The sequence below is a fragment of the Stomoxys calcitrans genome, chromosome 1, assembly GCF_963082655.1.
Source record: "Stomoxys calcitrans chromosome 1, idStoCalc2.1, whole genome shotgun sequence".
Lineage (NCBI taxonomy): Eukaryota > Metazoa > Arthropoda > Insecta > Diptera > Muscidae > Stomoxys > Stomoxys calcitrans.
The window spans coordinates 122,769,186-122,792,882 of record NC_081552.1 but is presented as its reverse complement, the minus strand read 5'-3'; the positions used below and the strand labels follow the sequence as shown (position 1 = coordinate 122,792,882).

Sequence of the window (23,697 nt, the reverse complement as noted above, 5' to 3'; positions counted from 1 at the left end):
CATGCCAAATTTCAGACCTCTAGCTCCATCTGCACAGAAAGTACCAAATGGTACCCATATTTATATAACATTTAGGGATTGTAAAAAGATCAGAGTCACACATCATATTTTTCATAGTTGTACCTGCATACTAAATTTTACACATTAAGTTTCACATTTCCAAAAAGTCTTGTAGTAACCCAATTGCCAAAGTATCATAGTCATTGGTTGCCACAGTGTACATAAGCTCCAAAATACAGAGCTCTAGCTCAATTTACAAATAAAGTACCTAATAGTAGCAATTGCTGTACTAAACGTACGATTTTCCAAAGTTTTTTTATCAGCACTAAAATTTTCGAGACGCTCCTTAATTTTAGCCCAAGAACATAATTCTAGCCCTTTCCGTTCGCTCTGGGTAAATATGTACCATTTAGTACTTTTAGTCCCTAAACGTACGAATATCACAAACTCCTGCCTTATCCCGTGCCTATGACCCAAGATCAACATTTGTGCAAAATTTCATGATTCTAGCTTTAGACGTTTGAGCGGGGCGATGATCAGGCAGTCAGCAATCAGTCAGTCACGCAACTCTTTTATCTTATATATGAAAATCAATTTGTGTTTGTTTGTTTGTATGTTTGTGTGTCCCTTATAGACTCAGAAACGGCTGAACCGATTTTCTTGAAATTTTCACAGATGGTGCTTAATGACCCCGTGGTGAAAATAGGGTACTACTTTTTTTGCTATCTGAAGGGGGGGGCGGACCCTCCCCCTTTCCTTAATTTTCAGAAACGCCAGATCTCGGAGATGAGTGGTGCGATTTAAGCGAAAATTTGTGTGCTCTCATATAGCACCCTAAAAATAAAAATTTGGTATCCAATTTCGGATAGGGTACCTAGGGGAGCTGCCCCACCCTAAAACCTACCAAACATATATTTAGACCAATCACGACTATATGGGACTTAAATGAAAGGTATTTGCGAGAATACGAATCTGATATCCAAATGTGGGACCACGTTTCTGGGGGTCCACCCCTTCCCTAAAACACCCCCAAACTGGACTTATTTACTGACCATGGGAATATGGGGCTTGAATAAATGGTATTTGAATGTAGAATTAGAATCTGATATCCAAATATAGGACCAAGTGTTTGGGGGGCCGCCTCTCACCAAAAACATCCCCCAAAGGATGTCTAGTGGACGTCCCATAACCATAACAACCCCCAAATAGGACGTATTTACTCTCCAAGACAATTTGATGAGTAAAGAGAGTGGAACTAAATATTTTTAGTTTTAAGGGCCAATACCTCAAACCGGACATATTTGCTGACTTTAGCAATAAGGAGTTTAAATGACATTTGAAAACCATTTTGATATCAATTTTTGAGGCCAATGGCACTACGTTTCAAATAAATGATATATAGATATATGAGAATAGACCACGTTGCTGATATATTTTCAGGGCTTAATGTTGAGGGGAACATCTTGGATAATGTTAGAGACCACCGTAGCGCAGAGGTTAGCATGTCCGCCTATGACGCTGAACGCCTGGGATCGAATCCTAGCGAGATCGTCAGAAAAAATTTTCAACGGTGGTTTGTTCCACCTTCTGCTGGCAACATTTATGAGGTACTATTCCATGTAAAACTTCTCTCCCAAGAGGTGTCGCACTGCGGCACGCCGTTTGTACTCGGCTATAAAAAGGAGGCCCCTTATCATTGAGTTTAAAAACTTGAAACGGACTCCACTCATTGATATGTGAGAAGTTTGCCCCTGTTCCTCACTGAAAAGTTCATGAGCAAAATTTGTATTTGCAATGGGGGGACCACCCCAATCCCCAAAACACCCCTAAATTGGGCATATTTACCTACCATCTCAATGTGGAGCTTAAATACAAAGTATTGGGGGGTAGAGCAAGAATTGATACCCATTTTCGTGACCAATTCTCTGGGGGTCTACCCCTTTCCCAAAATACCCCATAAACAGCAATTTTTTACTGACCATCGCAATATGGGGCTCAAATAAAAGTATATAGGACCATGTATTAAGGGCGTCACCCCTTCCCCAAAACACCACCCAAAGGGTTAAAATATTTCGACCATTCCAATATGTGGCTCAAATGAAAGGTATTTGAGATTAGAAAACATATTTGATAACCAATTTCGGGGCCATGTGTTTGGGGGATGCCTCATCGTGTAAACTCCCCTTAAACCAATGGCACTATGGGGTTGAAATAAATGGTATTTGAGAGAAAAGCACTATGCTGAAATTTTTCAGGGCCAAGTATCTGGGGGACCACCTCACCCCCTAAGATATCATGAGAATATCGGGCTGATAAATAAAGTTTTTTAAGAATGAAGTACACCTTACATCCAAACTTAAATTCGTAGACCAATAAAGATCATATGGGATTCAGATAAAGGCACTTATATTGTTAAACTGTTAGTCAAGCGATATACTATTTTCGTAGCATGGTATTTCACTAAAAGCTCATTAATTGGCGAAAAAAATATTCCAATTAAAATTCTGTTTCATATAAAGTAAAAGAAGGCGCAGCGGAGCGGGCCCGGGTAAGCTAGTATACATATAAAGATATACTTACATCCCGGTGATCCGCTTCGCTATCCCCATTTATAAGATTGTGAAGTTTTGTAATAATTGCGTATAAAATTTTAGAAATCTGTCCATTTTCTGTGAAGAAAGAACAAAAAAATGCATCGGAAAATCATTAAGTCGCCAAATAAATATTGTCAATTCGTAAAGAATGTACCATTAATACGTTTTGGTACCTACATGTAAATTTTTTAATAATCTTCTGGTCACTCCAAATTTATAGTCATGGTGTACATGTATTACAATTTTAAGAGATTTAGCTCACTCCGTTAATAAAGCACCATTTTGTAGATTTGCGTACCTAAACATACGAATAAAATTTGTTCTAGTTGCTTTCAAGTTACCAATTACACCACCATTAGTACGTTCTCTTGCACTCTCTTGTATTTTTGTTAAGAATGCGATAATGTTTGTCAAATTGCTTAATTTTAGAAGTCCCCGTTTACTGTAGACGAAGATAAGCTATGTCGTACTATTTTGCACATTTTGGTTCCAAAATGTACGAATTTTTAATGGGTTATTTAGTCACTTATTATATATATCTCCCTTGTACCTACATACCAATTTTCAGATCTCTAGCTCCATCTGTAAAGAAAGTACCAAATGTTACCAATATTGGCACCGAAATTTACTAATTGTAAAAAGTAAAAGCGTGCTAAGTTCGTCCGCGCCGAATCTTGGGAACCTACCACCAAGGATTCTGCTAAAAATGTATACAAAATAAATTTAGTTGAAGGGCATCATTTTATTCTACACCTAGAGAAAAGTTGATACCAAACGTACTCGCTTCAATACCATACGGTATTGATAGCAAAGCAACACCGTATGGTACAACAACAGTACCGGATGGTAAGAATGAAACATAAAATGATTAGTACCGTTTGGTATTATTATTTATTACCGAATTGGTATTTGTTTTAATACCAATCTGTTATTGGTTTTACCACCAGACCGTTAATGGTTTTAGTACCAAACCGTTATTGATTTTTCCACCCATTTATATGGGAGCTTTACCAGACTATAGACCGATTTGGACCTTAAACAGTTGTACGAAGTCATAACATAACAGCATGTGCAAAATTTTAGCTTAATCGGACAAAATTTGCCATATCCACCAAATCTTAACCGATATGGTCCATTTGCAATCCCCAACGACGTACATCAATATCATGTATCTGTGCAAAGCTTCAAACGACTAGCGTTACGTGTTCGACTGCTATCGTGATTTCGACAGACAGACGGACGGACATGGCTAGATCAACTCAGGATGTCGAGACGATCAACAATGTATATACTTTATAGGAACTTGGATCAATATTTCGCGGTGTTACAAACGGAATGACTAGATTAGTATACCCCCATTCTATGGTGGTGGGTATAAAAAAATCATAGTCACCCATCATATTTTTCCCGACATCATATTTTAGACCTCTGTACGAATTTTGAACAGATCATTTAGTCACACATCATATATTTCCTAGTTGTACCTACATGCCAAATTTCAGACCTCTAGCTCCGTTTGTATAGAAATTACCAAACTGTACCAATTGCGGTACTAAACATACGTTTTCTCCCGTTACCAGTACTATTTTTCCATTTTTATACCCTCTACCATAAGATGGGGGGTATACTAATTTCGTCATTCTGTTTGTAACTACTCGAAATATTCGTCTGAGACCCCATAAAGTATATATATTCTTGATCGTCGCGACATTTTATGTCGATCTAGCCATGTCCGTCCGTCTGTCCGTCCGTCTGTCCGTCCGTCGTCCGTCTGTCTGTCGAAAGCACGCTAACATCCGAAGGAGTAAAGCTAGCCGCTTCAAATTTTGCACAAATACTTCTTATTAGTGTAGGTCGGTTGGTATTGTAAATGGGCCCTATCGGTCCATGTTTTGATATAGCTGCCATATAAACCGATCTTGGGTCTTGACTTCTTGAGCCTCTAGCACGACGTGTTTTGTTATGATATCCAACAACTGTGCTAAGTATGGTTTAAATCGGTTCATAATCTGATATAGCTGCCATATAAACAGATCTTGGGTTTTGACTTCTTGAGCCTCTAGCGTGCGCAATTCTTATCCGATCAGAATGAAATTTTGCACGACGTGGTTTGTTATGATACCCAACAACTGTGCCAAGTATGGTTTAAATCGGTTCATAACCTGATTTAGCTGCCATATAAACCGATCTTGGGTCTTGACTTCTTGAGCCTCTAGAGGGCACAATCCTTATCCGATTTGTATGAGTTTTTGCACGAAGTATTTCGTCATGATATCCAACAAGTGTGCCAAGTATGGTTGAAATCGGTCCATAACCTGATATAGCTGTCAAATAAACAGATCTGTGGATTTGACTTCTTGAGCTTCTAGAGGCCGCAATTCCTATCCGATTTGGCTGAAATTTTGCATGACGTATTTTATTTTTACTTTCAACAACTGTGTCAAATAAGATTCAAATCGGTTCATAACCTGATATAGCTGCCATATAAACCGTTCTGGGATCTTAACTTCTTGGCCCCTAGAGGTCGCAATTATTATCCGATATGCCTGAAATTTTGTACGACGGATCCTCTCATGACCATCAACAAACGTGTTTATTATGTTCTGAATCGGTCTATAGCCTGATACAGATCCCATATAAATCGTTCTCTCTATTTTACTTTGTGAGCCCCAATGGGCGCAATTCTTATACGAATTGGCTGAAATTTTACACAGGTCTCCAACATGTAATTTAATTGTGGTTTAGACCGGACCATATCTTGATATCGTTTTAATAGCAGAGCAACTCTTTTCTTATATCCTTTTTAGCCTAAGAAGAGATGCCGGGAAAACAACTCGACAAATGCGATCCATGGTGGAGGGTATATAAGATTCGGCCCGGCCGAACTTAGCACGCTTTTACTTGTTTCTTTTCATCTGACCTGTAAAAAATTCACCCATTTCTTAATTTTTGATACTACTTACTGTAGGTACTAAACATTCAAAAATTTCCAGCAACTTTTATGGTCACCCAACTGAGGTTGCCATAGTGTACCTGTGTTTCAAAATTCGGAGATCTATTTCAATTTACAAAGAAATTACGAAATAGTACCAATTGCGGTACTAAACGTACTATTTCTCCCACTTCGGGTACGATTTTCCTTTTTTTTACCAAAACTTATTTTTTCGAGTCGCTCTTTAATTTGAGTCGAAGAACATAATTCTAGCCCTTTCCGTTCGCGCTGGGCAAATATATACCACTTCGTACTTTTTGGTACTTATTAGTACCTAATCGTACGAATATCACCAAATCTAACCTTATTCCGTGCCTATGATCCGAGATCAACATTTGTGCAAAATTTCATGATCCTAGCTTTAGCCGTTTGGGCTAGACGATTGTCAGTCAGCAATCAGTCAGTCACGCGTCTCCTTTATATATATAGAGACTAGCATAGTCCGTTCGCTGCCCCCGATGGTACAACCCAATGTCAAGGTGTAATTGTATCGCAATTTTAAGAGCTTTATTCTAATCCGTAAAGAAATTTACAGTTTGAAAGTTTTAGTGCCTAATTCACGAATTTAAAAAGAAACTTTTAGTCGTCCGATATATACAGGCAAGGTTGAACTGTCAACCCGCAAAGAAAGTACTATTTTGTACATTTTAGTACCTTTATGTAGGAAAAAACTTTCTAGTTGCCCTTTCAGTATCCCAAAATTTCCGATTCTAGCTCAATCCGTATAGTACCTATAATAGCAATTCATGTGGAGGCCATCGTAGCGCAGAGGTTAACATATCCACCAATGAAGGTGAACGCCTAGGTTCGAATCCTGGCTAGACCATCAGAAAAAAATTTCAGCGTTGGTTTTCCACTCTAAATGTTGGTAACATTTGTGAAGTACTATGCCATGTAAAACTTCTCTCCAGAGAGGTGTCGCACTGCGGCACGCCTTTCGGACTCGGCTTTTGAAACTTGAATCGGACTGCACTCATTGATATGTGAGAAGTTTGTCATTCCCCTAAGCAACAGGCCTTAGTGGAATGTTCATGGGCAAAATTTGCAATAGTACTTAATGTACCTTTCCCATTTTCCGTATGTTTTTTTCTACCCTTTTGTTAAAGATGTCTTTGTGCTATTGTCGATTAAGGTAAATCATAATATCCTATTTATTACCTAAAGGTACGAATTTCAGAAAACTCTTCTAGTGCCCAATATATACTGACAACGAGGAAAAGTATCCTGATTATGAGAGCGTTACCTCTGTCCGTTAAGAAAGTACCATTTTGTACGTTTTAGTATCTAAATGTGCGAATTAAAAAAATCTTCTAGTCTTCTAAGATGTAATTGTTTCGCAAGTTTGATAGCTTTAGTTCAAACAGTTGCGAATGTACCATTCTGTACGTTTTAGTACCAAAATGTAGGAATTAAAAAAAAATCTTCTAGTCGCCCTTTTTATGCTCTCATGGTGTATCTGCATTCCAAATTTCGGAGCTTTAAATTAATCTGTAAAGGAAGTACCAAATAGTACCAATTACAGTACTTTATGTACGTTTTCTTCCACTTCTGATACGATTACAGTATTTGGTACAACCTATCGTGTTTTTTATACCCTCCACCATAAGGGGGTATACTAATATCGTCATTCTGTTTGTAACTACTCGAGATATTCGTCTGAGACTCCATAAAGTATATATATGCTTGATCGTCGCGACATTTTATGTCGATCTAGCCATGTCCGTCCGTCTGTCCGTCCGTCTGTCGAAAGCACGCTAACTTCCGAAGGAGTAAAGCTAGCCTCTTGAAATTTTGCACAAATACTTCTTATTAGTGTAGGTCGGTTGGTATTGTAAATGGGCCATATCGGTCCATGTTTTGATATAGCTGCCATGTATGGTTCAAATCGGTCCATAACCTAATATAGCTGCCATATAAACCGATCTTGGGTCTTGACTTCTAGAGCCTCTAGAGTGCGCAATTCTTATCCCATTGGAATGAAATTTTGCACGACGTGTTTTGTTATGATATCCAACAACTGTGCCAAGTATGCTACAAATCGGTTCATAACCTGATATAGCTGCCATATAAACCGATCTGAGATCTTCACTTCTTGAGCCTCTAGAGGTCGCAATTATTATCCGATTTGCCTGAAATTATGTACTACGGATCCTCTCATGACCATCAACATACGTGTTTATTATGATCTGAATCGGTCTTTAGCCCGATACAGCTCCCATATAAATCGATCTCTATATTTTAATTCTTGAGCACCTTTATGGCCAAATGCCCAAAAACTCACTTGCCATAGTGCACCTAAGTTTCAAAAATCATAGCTCTAGCTCAATTAACAAAAGAAAGTATCAAATAGTACCAATTGCGGTACTAATCGTACTATTGGGTTGCCTAAAAAGTAATTGCGGATATTTTAAAAGAAAGTAAATGCATTTTTAATAACACTTAGAATGAACTTTAATCAAATATATAATTGCCATTTTGTTCGATAACCTTTTGCCATCTTCCTGGCAAATTTGGTACCCATATTACTTTTTTTCTAAAGCAAGCTAAAAGTAACAGCTGATAACTGACAGAAGAAAGAATGCAATTACAGAGTCACAAGCCGTTGAAAAAATTTGTCAACGCTGACTATATTACTACTATATTACCGACAATTACTTTTTGGGCAACCCAATATTTCTCTGACTTCTGGTACGATTTTACCAAAAATTTTTCTTCAATCCTTATGTTTTCGAGATGATTTTTAATTTGAGCCCACAATCACAATTCTAGCTCTTTTTGGATCGTTTTAGTACCGAAACGTACGAATATCACCAAATCCCGTCTTATCCCATGCCTACGATCCAACACCAATAATCTTGCAAAATTTCGTGATGCTAGCTTTAGCCGTTTGGGCTAAAGTCAGTCAGCAATCAGTCAGGCACGCGTCTCTTTTAAATATATTTACTAGCATCCCGGTGGTCCGCTTCGCTACACCCGTTTTAATACAGGACTTCCGAAATTTTAGGTAAATACTTAGTTTATAATATTAAATTATGATGTTTTGTCTGTTTGCCCTTTGTATTTTGGTCTTACAATCTTATTTAGATTCCATTGCAGTATATTGTCCGACTATAAACCATTTCGTGCAATGCTTTCTATCCAAAGAATAGCACAGCAAAAATTAAAAAAGCAAAGTATTTGACTGGCTTTCTGTATCGCGGTTTCTGATCCGCCAGTATCATCATCAGCAAAAGTTTGTCAAATTAATCACTGTGCTTTGCATACCAACCCGTTTAGAGTTGGTTGCAAAGCACACATCGCTTTGTTTTTTGGTCTTAAAATCTTATTTAGATTCCATTGCAGGATATTTTTTATGCCAATAAAAATATCTTCTAGTTGCCCAATATATTCTTTCAAAGTACCAATTACACCACAGTTAGAACGTTTCCTTCCACATGTCGCATTTTTGTCAAGACTGCGATAATGTTTGTCACATTTCTTAATTATAGCAGTCCCCAATAGCTGTAAGCGAAGATAAGCAATTTCATACTATTTTGCACTTGGTACCAAATTGTACGAATTTTTAACGGATCATTTATTCACCCATTATATATTTCCTTCTTGTACCTATTGTACATGCCAAATTTCATACCACTAGCTCCATCTGTAACGAAGTACCAATTGATACCAAAGTAATTGAATTTGAAATTTCGTACCTTTTTGTTACTTTTTTTAGTACCTACATGTACAAGTTTCCAAAAACTTTTATTGTCACCGAACTGAGCTTGCCATGGTGTACCTATGTTCCAAATTTACAAAGAAGGTATCAAGTGCGGTACTAAACGTACTATTTCTCACTTCCGGTACGATTTTCAATTTTTTTTTCAGGTTACTCTTTAATTTGAGTGAGTCCAAGGATATAATTCTAGCCCTTTCCGTTCGCGCTTGGCATATATGTACCACTTTGTACTTTATTTATTATTCTTAAGTCTATAGATACATATATCCTTACAGACTAATATAAACATAAATATATACAAAAACATTGATATTTAACTAGGATTTAAGTATAGTTGGTCTTGAACTAACGTTAATTGAACAATTTTTAATAACACAAGGCAAATCATTTATAAACAGATTAAAAAGAATTGGACCTTGATGGCTGCCCTGTGGAACACCGGGTTTTAGAATAATTGACTTTGAAAAAGTACCTGAACCTACGCGGCGGTGATCAGTCAGTCAGCAATCAGTGAGTCACGCAACTCTTTTATATATATAGATACACATATATCGCTTGATTTTTGGTGTGGAGTGGTGTATTACCTATCTAAAAATCCCTGTTAAATGTCATCTAAATCGGTTCAGATTCAGATATAGCTCCCATATATTTATCGCTCAACTTTACACTTATAAGGCCGTAGTAGCTACAACTTTCAATCCTCGCGAATTTTGGCAACGATTGTTTTATTAGAAGTCTTCACACCTCTGGTCAGAATCTGTTTAGATCCGCATATGGCTACCATCCATATGTATCGCCCGATTTAAACTAACATGGTTGTAACTACATTATTCGACCGATATTTAGTTGAACAATTTAAAGTACTTTTTGTGTTTATCATTAATGTAACGCTATTAATTAAATTCTTTTTTTTAAGTTTTCTTGTTACAATCAAGATATATATGGTCGTGATCCTGACCATAACGTTATAACAACTGCTTCTGTTTCCCGTCACTCCTCTTCCTCTGTCACTAAACCATTACAGTCTGTCATTAAGTTAACAGCTCTTGATATAACTGTGTAAAGCTCCTCTTGAAATATCTTTGTAGTTTTTTTGTAAGTCTTCTTGTTCTTCAAAAAGTTAAAGTTCTGTGTGAGTAATTTCAAAATGGGAACTAAGTAGTGATATTTTTAAGAAGTAAATTCCTCTCGCCATTCACCTCGCTGATGCATGACACCTGGTGGTCGAATCTTGAATGTATGATCTGGGTCTCCACCAAGAAATATTATCAAAAGTTCAATTAATTCTCAAAAGTCCCTTCTTGTAATTTTTTTTTTGCTTATTTAAGTAGGTGAAATTCCATCAGTCTCTCAATATCTGCGGCAGTAACACTGGATAAAGTTTTTGAGCAGCTGTATTTTGTCAGGATTTTTTTGAATTTCTGGTTGTATACGTGACCTATCCCCTAAATAAATCTTTTAAATCCAATTCAAAAACGTGGTGGCGACATTGGAAAAGCAATAGGTCACGATTACGTTTCTGCTCAAGGAGGACGGCAAATCCCTAAAGAAAGTAACATTTTAAAAGTTTTAGTGCCTAAATGTACACATTTCAAAAAATCTACCGCCAAGATGTACATGTATTAGTCAGTAATAAAACTGTAGATCAGCCCGTAATGAAAGTACCATTTTGAATGCTTTAGTTCCGAAATGTACGATTATCAAAAAAATCTTCTAGTCGCCTAATATATACTGTCAAGTTGTAACTGTATTCCAAATTTCATAGGTTGAGCTCAATCAAAAACAACGGACCATTTTGTTCGCTTTAGTACTATAATTGATGAATTAAAAAAAAAATTTAAGGTTCAGAATATATATTGTCAAGTTGTACCTGTAGCCTTAACTTCAGACCTCTGAGCCAGTCTGTAAGAAAGCACAATTGTGTACGTTGTAGTACCAAAATGTATTAATATCAAAAAAATCTTCTAGTCGCCCGGTACAAACCTGTATCCCAAATGTCAGAGCTGTAGCTCAGTCCGTAATGAAAGTACCATTTTGAACGTTTTAGTACCAAAATGCATAATTATCAAAAAGGTCTTCTGGTTGTCCGATAAATTCTGCCGGGATGTAACTGTATTCCAATTTTGAGAGCTGTACATATAGCAAGAAACATTTTATACTTTTCAGTACCAAAATGTAGGTATTAAAAACAAGTAAAAGCGTGCTAAGTTCGGCCGGGCCGAATCTTATATACCCTCCGCCATGGATCGCATTTGTCGAGTTGTTTTCCAGGCATCTCTTCTTAGGCTAAAAAGGATATAAGAAAAGAGTTGCTCTGCTATTAGAGCGATATCAAGATATGGTCCGGTTCGGACCACAATTAAATTATATGTTGGAGACCTGTGTAAAATTTCAGCCAATTCGTATAAGAATTGCGCCCATTGGGGCTCACGAAGTAAAATAGAGAGAACGATTTATATGGGATCTGTATCGGGCTATAGATTGATTCAGACCATAATAAACACGTTTGTTGATGGTCATGAGAGGATCCGTCGTACAAAATTTCAGGCATATCGGATAATAATTGCGACCTCTAGGGGTCAAGAAGTCAAGGTCCCAGATCCGTTTATATGGCAGCTATATCAGGTTATGAACCGATTTGAACCTTATTTGACACAGTTGTTGAAAGTAAAAATAAAATACGTCATGCAAAATTTCAGCCAAATCGGATAGGAATTGCGCCCTCTAGAAGCTCAAGAAGTCAAATCCCCAGATCTGTTTATGTGACAGCTATATCAGATTATGGACCGATATCAACCATACTAGGCACAGTTGTTGGATATCATAACGAAATACTTCGTGCAAAAATTCATTCAAATCGGATAAGAATTGTGCCCTCTAGAGGCTCAAGAAGTCAAGACAAAAGATCGGTTTATATGGCAGCTGTATCAGGTTATGGACCGATTTAAACCATACTTAGCACAGTTGTTAGATATCATAACAAAATACGTCGCGCAAAATTTCAATTTCATTTTCCAATTGGAGAAGAATAGCGCACTCTAGAGGCTCAAGAAGTCAAGACCCAAGATCGGTTTATATGGCAGCTATATCAGGTTATGGACCGATTTTAACCATACTTGGCACACTTGTTGGATATCATAACAAACCACGTCGTGCACAATTTCATTCTGATCGGATAAGAATTGCGCACGCTAGAGGCTCAAGAAATCAAGACCCAAGATCGGTTTATATGGCAGCTATATCAGGTTATGGACCGATTTAAACCATACTTGGCACAGTTGTTGGATATCATAACAAAACACGTCGTGCAAAATTTCATTCTGATCGGATAAGAATTACGCACGCTAGAGGCTCAAGAAGTCAAGACCCAAGATCGGTTTATATGGCAGCTATATCAAAACATGGACCGATAGGGCCCATTTACAATACCAACCGACCTACACTAATAAGAAGTATTTGTGCAAAATTTTAAGCGACATAAAATGTCGCGACGATCAAGAATATATATACTTTATGGGGTCTCAGACGAATATTTCGAGTAGTTAGAAACAGAATGACGAAATTAGTATACCCCCATCTTATGGTGGAGGGTATAAAAATCGTCTAGTCTGTTAATAAATACCGCCAAGGAGTGCCTGTAGCCTAAAGTCTGAAAAGAAACTATTATTTTGTATGGCTTGGTACCAAAATGTACGAATAACCAATATTTTAGTCGCCCGGTACACACTGCCAAGATGTACCTGTATCCCAAATTTCAGAACTATAGCTCAATCTGTAAGGAAGTACCATTTTGTGCGTTTTGGTACCTAAACGTATGAATATCAAAAAACAAATAATTCTAATCACCCGCTACATGCTGCCAAGATGCACCTGTATCCCAAATTTCATAGCTGTAGCTCAATCTACAAAGAAAGTACCAAATAGTACCAATTGCAGCACTAAAGTGCGTTTTCTTTCACTACTGGTAGCATTTCATATTTGGTACAACTTATCGTCTTTTTGTGAAGGCTGTGCTCATTTTTACCAAATTGTTTAATTTTACCCGTCTGCGTTCATTGTAAAAGTAAATACGCTATTTCGTACTATTTAGTACTAAAGGGTGATTTTTTTGAGGTTAGGATTTTCATGCATTAGTATTTGACAGATCACGTGGGATTTCAGACATGGTGTCAAAGAGAAAGATGCTCAGTATGCTTTGACATTTCATCATGAATAGACTTACTAACGAGCAACGCTTGCAAATCATTGAATTTTATTACCAAAATCAGTGTTCGGTTCGAAATGTGTTTCGCGCTTTACGTCCGATTTATGGTCTACATAATCGACCAAGTGAGCAAACAATTAATGCGATTGTGACCAAGTTTCGCACTCAGTTTACTTTATTGGACATTAAACCAACCACACGAATGCGTACAGTGCGTACAGAAGAGAATATTGCGTCTGTTTCTGAGAGTGTTGCTGAAGACCGTGAAATGTCGATTCGTCGCCGTTCGCAGCAATTGGGTTTGTGTTATTCGACCACATGGAAGATTTTACGCAAAGATCTTGGTGTAAAACCGTATAAAATACAGCTCGTGCAAGAACTGAAGCCGAACGATCTGCCACAACGTCGAATTTTCAGTGAATGGGCCCTAGAAAAGTTGGCAGAAAATCCGCTTTTTTATCGACAAATTTTGTTCAGCGATGAGGCTCATTTCTGGTTGAATGGCTACGTAAATAAGCAAAATTGCCGCATTTGGAGTGAAGAGCAACCAGAACCCGTTCAAGAACTGCCCATGAATCCCGAAAAATGCACTGTTTGGTGTGGTTTGTACGCTGGTGGAATCATTGGACCGTATTTTTTCAAAGATGCTGTTGGACGCAACGTTACGGTGAATGGCGATCGCTATCGTTCGATGCTAACAAACTTTTTGTTGCCAAAAATGGAAGAACTGAACTTGGTTGACATGTGGTTTCAACAAGATGGCGCTACATGCCACACAGCTCGCGATTCTATGGCCATTTTGAGGGAAAACTTCGGAGAACAATTCATCTCAAGAAATGGACCGGTAAGTTGGCCACCAAGATCATGCGATTTGACGCCTTTAGACTATTTTTTGTGGGGCTACGTCAAGTCTAAAGTCTACAGAAATAAGCCAGCAACTATTCCAGCTTTGGAAGACAACATTTCCGAAGAAATTCGGGCTATTCCGGCCGAAATGCTCGAAAAAGTTGCCCAAAATTGGACTTTCCGAATGGACCACCTAAGACGCAGCCGCGGTCAACATTTAAATGAAATTATCTTCAAAAAGTAAATGTCATGGACCAATCTAACGTTTCAAATAAAGAACCGATGAGATTTTGCAAATTTTATGCGTTTTTTTTAAAAAAAAAGTTATCAAGCTCTTAACAAATCACTCTTTATTTATTACCAAAATTTACGATTTGTGAAAAAATCACTTGGCAGAATCACAAATTTCCATCAACATTCCTTTTAGGAACAGGTGCTCAGTGAATGCAGTCCGATTTAAGTTTTTAAGTTCAATGATAAGGAGCCTCTTTTTAATGCCGAATCCGAATGGCGTTTCGCATATCGACACCACTTAAAAAGAAGTTTTAACATGGCAGGATACCTCACAAATGAAGAGAGTATTAGTAGATCCCTATACTAATACTCTCACCATTTGTGAGGTATCCTGTTAAAACTTCTCTATTAAGTGGTGTCGCTATGCGGCACGCCACCACCGCTTAAAACTTTTGTGATGCTCACGCCGGGTCAAAAGCTGACATGCTAACCTCTGCGCCACGGTGGCCTCCATTTCTATCTACACCCCATTATTCGCAACAACAATCATTTAAGCCAAATTTCGAAGTTCTAGCTCTACCCGTTTGCCCTTTTTTTCGGACGGCCTTTAATTTGAGCCCAAAATCATTATTTTAGCCCTATCCGATTGCGCTGGTTTAACAGTCGCCAGTTTCGTACTTTCGTATTGATACTTTTAAGTACCTTAACCAGTGATGGCCAAATTGAAAATGAGATTGTACGCGTGATTTACTCTCCATATCTCTCTTTAAATGAAAATTCATTTATCCAACAAAAAGATTGAAGTTTTTTAAAAGAGAATATAATATGAAACAAAATTATTAATCAGAAAAAAACATTGTTTTTAAAATGAAAACACCGCATTGACCTGATAAAGTCCTTCGTCCTACTTCGGGAATTTAGAATGATATCATTCGGAAAGCCGATATTGAACGATGAGGAAATAATCAACACTCTTGATGGTACAGAAGAAGAAAATTGGCACAAATTAATAAATTATCTCGAAATGAGCTATAAATATAGGCAACTTTTAATAAATGAATTCAATTAAATAAGCAAATGCTTATATAATGCGACAGACGTATTTTACATTGTCGCTAAGTTATAAAATTACTTCTTAGAATTGTAAAAAAAGAAATGTATTTTTATGAAAATATTCAATAAAGAAGTTTACTACTAAAAAAAAAAGTCCTTCGTCGGCAAGGGATGTCGCCTCAGTGTACAACAACAACTAAATAGTTAAACTGCATATATACATTTTGTGTACCTAAATCCACGAATATCAAAAAATTCTTGTAGTCGACTAATGTACATAATCAAGGTGTAACTGTATCCCAATTTCAAGAGCTTTAGCTCAATTCGTAAAGAGGAAACTACTTTGAACTTTTTAGTAACTTAGTGATCGAATTTCAAAAATATTTTCTAGTCACTCAATATTTGCTATCAAGGTGTATTTAAATCGCAAATTTCAGAGCTCCTGCTCAATCCGTAAAGAAATACCAAAATGTAAAAATTTCAAAAAAAAATCTTTTTGTCTGATATATGCTGTCAAGGTGTACCAGCATCCAAAGTCAAGGAGCTCTAGGTCAATCCATAAAAAAATTTTCGATTTTGCACGTTGTAGTACCAAAGTGTTCGAATTTCAAAAAAAATCTTCCAGTTGACACAAAGTGTCCCTGTATCCCAAATTTCAGAGCTATAGCTAAAATTGCAAAGAAAATACCATTTTGTACGGTTTAGTAGCTAAATGTACGAATTTCGAAAACAAATCTTCTAGTCGTGTACGATTAGTGAATAGATCATTTAGTCATCCATCAATTATATCCTTATTGTACCTACACAAAAAAAATATCACAAAAATTTTTTCAATTTAAAATTAAAATAAAAATGTGTTTAATTAAAAAATTAATTGGTTCCATAATTTTTTAATATATTTTTTAGTTACAGTCGTTATTGAAATTTAGGCAATTTTCAAATAAAAATTAATAGAATCAATGGGAATTTATTTAACATAGTTGGTAGAGTTGTGATGAGTGAGAATTTGCCGTAGTCGTTATTGTGCCTGAGTATATGGTATTTTCCATAGAGCCCACTTCGGGTGTCTCTGGAGTGTTGTAGAAAGTCAGAGTTGTAGAATTCTCGACAAATGGTCGCGTTGTAGATGCCTCCAATGTTCAGGATGCCAAGTGATTTAAAAAGATTTTGATCCCTTGGTGTGTTTTGATTGGTTTGTCTGGTTGGATTTTTGTATAGAATTTTTTATATATACTTATATACTTTTGGAGCAGCCTACATTGCTTTGGTTTGCCCCAAGCTGTGATTCCATGTCGTAATTGTGATTCGTCCAGAGAGATGTAGGCTTGATTTTAGACATAATATCGTCAGCAGTTGCTTAGAAGGTATAGAGCAAACATGGTCCTTCGTAGTTTTTGAGTAAGTTCTTCGATGTGAACTTTCCACTTGAAATTATGATCTAAATGCACACCCAAACATTTATTTGTATCAACTAGTTCAATCTTTGTTGTACAATAATCGTTATCGTTATCTCAATATCTGAATGAGAAATGTGTCGAGGCCTAACGTGCATTATTTTTGTTTTGTTGGAGTCTATTATAAGGCCATTGTCGTGGCACCGTCTACAGATTGCATTAAACTTATATTGCATAACTTTTTCTGCCTCTTTTACGTCTTTGTGTGAAACGACTATAGCAGTCTCGTCAGCATTCGCTATTATTCAGTTTGGACATGGGTTCTTGAGAGAAACTTTTTCATCTTACTGGCATCATTAACGCTAACCACGTGGTTGCAGAAAAGCTTCCAGGAGGCACGATTTACCGCTCTGAAAATCTTATTATATTCCTTGAGCCGTGTGTAATACTCATACCAATAAACTTTCGCTTTTTTACGTCGTGATCTGTAATAAAGTCTGCGGACCTCTTCCCTAATACTTCGAATCTCCCAGGTCATCTTGGGCTGATTTTCTTTCTCGAAGAGGAAAACGATTTTCGAAAGACCCCACTAGTGCAGTCGTAATCCTGTTGATATTGTCATCATTACCAGGGCTTAGCCCCGAAGATGCATTGCTATTCTTGGGTCAAAGAGACCCAAATATTACAGCTCAAACCGATAGTAAAAGAAGTACCATTTGTTCTTATTAGAACCAAAATATACAAATCTAAAAAAGTCTTCGGGTAGCCCAATATATGCTTTTAAGATGTCTCTATATTCATATCTTGAAAGCCGCAGCTCAATCTGCAAAGAAAGAACCAAATAGTGCCAATTACAGAACTTTATTTAAATGTTGGTACCTTTTCCACTTATTGGTACCAAATGTTTCCAATTATTGAAAAAAAAAAATCATTTAATCCGAAAGATGGTACCAAATGCGGCACCAAACGTACGTTTTCGCTTGTTTGCAGAACTATGTTCCTTATTTGTTCTTTCTAGTGACTTTTCTTCGCAACAGTTGTCATTAAAGTTAGTTCATGGAAATCTAGCTTAATCCAATCGCCCTATGCGTAGTCAATCTTCAAAAAACTTCAAACTTCGTAAATTGTTTCCCATTTTGATACCTTAATGTACAAATGTTAAAAACGCATAACGTCTCCTCATTTAGGTTGCCCCAGTGGAGCAAGGTTCCAAAATTCAGAGCTCTACCTCAATCCGTAAGGAAAGTACCATATGGTATCAATTGCGGTACTAAACGTACGCTTTCTTCCGTTTCAACTACTAATTTTCAAGTTTATTCTTTCCACCCTTATTATTTCTCAACAGATTTATTTTTTGTCAAGTTTCGAAGTTCTACCTCAACCCTATCGTGCTATGCAAAGTAAACCCAATACGTACCTGTCTGGTACTTTTTTAGTACCTAAATATACAAGTTTCTAAAAACTCATCCATTCACCTTTAACGTTCCTATGTTTCAAAATTCAAGGCTCTAGCTCAATTTACAAACAAAGTACCAAATAGTACTATTTATCCCTATTTTTATTCCAAATTTAATTTTTTCGTAACACTTCTTAATTTGTGCGCTAATATTTTTTCATAATTCTTATTCCTTCGTTCGTCCCGGCCAAACTGTCGCCATTTTCGCACTATTTGGTACCATTTAGTACCTAAATGTACGAATATCTATCTTTAGCCGTTTGGGATGGTCAATCACAACACTCTTTTATAAATAGAGATTTAGGGTTTTTTTTTAAGAGCTATAGTAAAGTTTATTAAAAAACAAACAAAAAATCAGAAAAATGCTTGAATCTTCATTTGAATCAATAATACGGTCCATATAGTTTAATGTTTGAAGACTATTTCATGCAAATTTTGACCGTGACTACGCCTAAATGGTTAATCCGCTTTGTCCACTTTTGGCATACTCTTTCCAAGATCTCGGCCGGTATCTCAATGCTGTCTTCCAATGCGTCAATTAAAGCAGGCTTGTCTGTATAGACAAGAGCTTTAACATAACCCCATAAAAATTAGCCTAAAGTCGATAAAGATAAAAGCATGATCTAGACGGCCAATTGACCGGTCCCGTACGTGAAATAAAAAGTTCTCCATTGTTACTACAAGTCCAGCTCTTGCATTTTGGGCAAAACCAAGATGGTTATCATCTCAAGATAACGCTCACCATTCACAGTAACGTTACGATTCGCATCATCTTTTAAGAAGTACCATCCAATGATGCCACCAGCCCATAAACCGCACCAAACTGTGACTTTTCTGGATGCTTTTGTAGCTTTTGCAATGCTTCTTACAGATATTCACTCCAAAACCGTCAATTCTGCTTATTTACGTACCCATTATGCCAAAAATGAGCTTCGTCGAAAAATGGAAGAACAGAGTACGCATTTTGATATTAAAATTCAATTATTTGCAAGCGTTGTTCGTTTGTAGGACAATTCATGGCTAAATTATAGACCAAAATGAAGAGGTTTGACAATGAAACAACACAAACGTGCGTGAGCTGTTTAAACCAAAAAGATATAAGCTAAAAAAATAACCCATTATATACAACTAGCAGAACTGGACCCGCTCCGCTGCGCCTTCTTTTACTTTATTTGGAAAAAATTATCCTTTGAATATTTATTTTCGACAATTAAAGAGCTTTTAGTGAAATACCACGCTACAAAAATTATATATGTATATCGCAAAAGCATAACAATATAAATGCCTTTATCTGAAACCCATATGATCTTTACTGGTCTATGAATTCGCTCGGAGGGTTTAGAGTCATTAACGTTTGGGTGTAGATATACTCCATCATTAAAAGTCTTTATTTCAGCTCGATATTGTCATGATGTCCGATTTAGGTTTTTTGTGGGGGTGAGGTGGTCCCTTAGACTCTTGACCCAGAATATAATATCAGTATCGTTCTCTTCTCTCAAACACCATTTATTTATTTAAACCCCATATTGCCATTGACCTCAAAATTAGATATCAAATTCGTTTTCTAATCTCAAATGTTGATATCAGATTTGTGGTCTACTCCCAAATACCTTTTATTTGAGCCCCATATTTCTATAGTCAGCAAACATAACCGGTTTCAGGTATGTTTTGGGGGATGGGTCGGACGTTCAGTGACTTGGCTCCGAAAATATATATCAAATTCGTGTATATATATACAGCCCCATATTGGATTGGTCAGCAAATACGTCCTATATGGGTGGTGTTATGGGGGTGGGGTGGCCCCATACACACTTTTTCCCGAATATTGATATCAGATTCGTGCTTTTCTCCCAAAGACCTTCCATTTGAGCCCCATATTGCTATTGAAGGGGCGCCACCATACACTTGGTCCCACATTTGGATATCATATACGTTTTCTACACTTAAATACCTTTTAGTTGAGCCCCATATTGCCATGATCAGTAAATAAGTCCTGCTTGGGGGGTGTTTTCGGGAGGGGTGCACCCCCAGAAACTTGGTCCCACTTTTAGATACCACATTCGTATTCTACTCGCAAATAACTCTCATTTGAGTCCCATATTGCCACGGTCGGGAAACATGTCCGATTTAGGGGTGTTTTGGAGGTTGGGGTGGTCCCCCAAACACTAAGTCCGACAATTGGATATCAGATACGTTTTCTACTCTTAAATACCTTTCATATAAGTCCCATATTGTCATGATTGGTGTATATATATGTTTGGTAGATTTTTGGGGTGTGGCTGCCCCCATATGTACCCCATCCGAAATTTGGATACTAATATTGTTTCTTTATGTTACTCTAAGAAAGCGCACAAAATTTCGCTTAAATCGCATCACCCATTACCGAGATCCGAAATTTAGGGGGGGGAGGGTCCGCTCCCCCACCAGATGTCAAAAAATGTAGTACCCCATTTTCACCACGGGATCATTATGCACCATCTGTGAAAATTTCTAGAAAATCGTTTCAGCCGTTTTGGAGTCTATAAGGAACACACAAACAAACATACAAGCACAAATTGATTTTTATATATAAGAAGATATTTATAGCACTAACTAGAAAATTTTTCTTCCAGAATATACAAATATATTTTTTATTGCGCTATTTACCTGTGAAATGATTTTGAAAATGTACAGTCTCGGCTTTGAAGGGTATTTTGTATCCTTGTTTAATCGTTTTGACTGCTTCGTCGTGATAGGCAGCATTACCGAAATGGTATTAACAGGCAGTGAATTGATGGCACCCTTAGGAGTATCAGTTTTGCGTTGCGTGCGTTTGCTTCGGGTGTTCAAAGTAACAAAGTAAGTAAATTTAATAAATTTAAATCACACCAGTGTACGAGTGATCCAGCGACAGGGGTCAAAGTTATAGCTATACCAACATATTGGTTTTTTAAAACAACTTTCAATTTCCACTTGGCTTAATTTTGACTTAGCTCCCAAAATAAGTTTTGCACGCCTTTTTTTGCAGCAAAGCGATGATCGCATTTATCTTTAATTTGTTTAAAAGTCAAAAGGTGACAGTTTTTCTCATTCAGTTTTCCTGCAGCAGAATTGGCTCTTAAGTGTAAATTTAATCACATATTTTTTGTTACTTTTTATGTGAATATATGAGTAAGAAAATCAGTTTTTTTAATACACACAAAGGGTTCAACATATTGGGTTGCCCAAAAAGTAATTGCGGATTTTTAAAAGAAAGTAAATGCACTTTTAATAAAACTTAGAATATACTTTTTTACACTTTTTTTCTAAAGCAAGCTAAAAGTAACAGCTGATAACTGACAGAAGAAAGAATGCAATTACAGAGTCACAAGCTGTGAAAAAATTTGTCAACGCCGACTATATGAAAAATCCGCAATTACTTTTTGGGCAACCCAATATATGTGATAGACAACTGAAACAAGACTTATTTTTGTATTTATTTTTTGTGGCTGGTAAAGAAAAAAATGTTAGTGGAAATGGTTATAGTTTTCGAAAGATTGTTGGCGGTTAAATGAAATTCGAACTTATACGATTGGCCGTTAAAAAAGTAATTTGTGTAGAAAACTTTAAGGAAATTTACTATTTTGTTAATTTTTGACAGAAATAACAAATTCGCATTTAAACGATTGTCAGGTAAATCAAAACTACTAACTTTATTGAAGAACACAAACTTTGTAAAATTTTACCAAGAAACCCACCTTTTTAGTGTCTGCGACACATATTGAAATAATATGACGGGGACGCCTAAACATATTTAAAAAAATTGTCGTTCATGCTTTTTTGAGATAGTCTTAGTTACAATTGAAAATTTTGCCATTAACGATGCTTATTGGGTCATAGAGTAAAGGTGTGATTTACTATAGTCTGAGGGGTTCTTTGAGATCCAGTGGACAACTTTCACTTTACTTCCCTTTCAAATATACTTACTTTATTTCCTTTACAGATATTGGCATTCACTTTCTAATTTAGTAGCTTCTCTATTGAACTCCATTCAGTCGATTGCATCTTTATTGCTGTTGCTCTTCCTGTTTATTGTCATTTTTGGTTTGCTCGGCATGCAAGTGTTTGGCGGTCGTTTTACATTTAAACCAGAAGAGGAAAAACCCCGCTCCAACTTCGACAGCTTCTATCAAAGTTTACTAACTGTCTTCCAGGTTAGTATTTCATACATTAATTCTTGGCTTACTCTAACAGAAATCCAAAGATACTGACAGGTGAAGATTGGAATGTTGTTATGTACGACGGAATTCGCGCTTATGGAGGTGTTTTCTCTATTGGGATACTCGCCTGTGTATATTATATAATTTTATTCATATGCGGCAACTACATTCTGTTAAACGTTTTCTTGGCCATCGCTGTGGACAACTTGGCAGATGCTGACTCCTTATCCGCCGTAGACAAGGAAGAGGAGGAACAGCCACAGGAGAATATGGATATTTGCCAAAATAAATCCCATACTCCGAGCATTGAAGATGGCGAATATGCCGAAACTGACCAAGAACAATACAAGATGTAGGAATTCTTTTGTTTGCTGTTGATTTTGAATATCGTTATATATTATTAATTTCAGAGATTCCGAAATGGATTTTGAGAGGTACATAAATGAAGATTCATACGAGGAGGGAGACGGTAAGTACTACCTACGTGCTTAAATTTTCAAAACCTATCACGTACACGACATTGCATTAAAACACATTTCATCCTTTAATTTATGTCTTACGAAAACTTAAAATTAAAGGAGATATAGAAATCAATCTTGCTGGTGCAAGCGATATGCCACCTAGGGTCTCTTCACTTCCTCGTCGGATGACTAATGCAAACATTAATGAACAAAAAAAATTAATCCCTGAGGGAAGCGCGTTTTTCATTTTTGGCCAAAACAACAGGTAACCGTTAGTTAAATCTTCACTACGGAGTTATTGTTGGATATTTGTATATATAGATGATTTCAGAAATGATTTGAATTATTTATATGTAACATTTTTCGGTTGAAGACAGTTTTCAAAAATAATATTTCGCTGCAACAGTTGTTAATATTCATCGTCACCTTGGTTTGAATTATACAGGGTGGCTGATGAAAGCCGCTACCAAAAAAAAATGTAATAACTTTTTTTCTATTTAATAATAATAATTTAATAATTAATTTAATTAATTAATTAATTAATTTAATTAATAATAATTTAATAAT

At 36.6% G+C, this 23,697-nt stretch overlaps 1 protein-coding gene across 6 annotated transcripts in view; it reads left to right on the top strand.

Annotated features, from left to right (window-relative positions):
- LOC106091696 (muscle calcium channel subunit alpha-1) overlaps positions 1–23,697 on the top strand; it is a 479,054-nt gene that overhangs the window by 154,118 nt on the left and 301,239 nt on the right. For 5 of the 6 annotated variants that reach the window (XM_059370821.1, XM_059370825.1, XM_059370826.1 and 2 more), the window contains 5 exons: positions 21,104–21,329; positions 22,453–22,663; positions 22,714–23,021; positions 23,080–23,138; positions 23,248–23,395. In XM_059370821.1, the coding sequence (XP_059226804.1) occupies positions 21,104–21,329; positions 22,453–22,663; positions 22,714–23,021; positions 23,080–23,138; positions 23,248–23,395 (952 nt within the window). The remainder of the gene's footprint in view (positions 1–21,103; positions 21,330–22,452; positions 22,664–22,713; positions 23,022–23,079; positions 23,139–23,247; positions 23,396–23,697) is intronic. The other variant, XM_059370822.1, reaches the window with a different exon arrangement.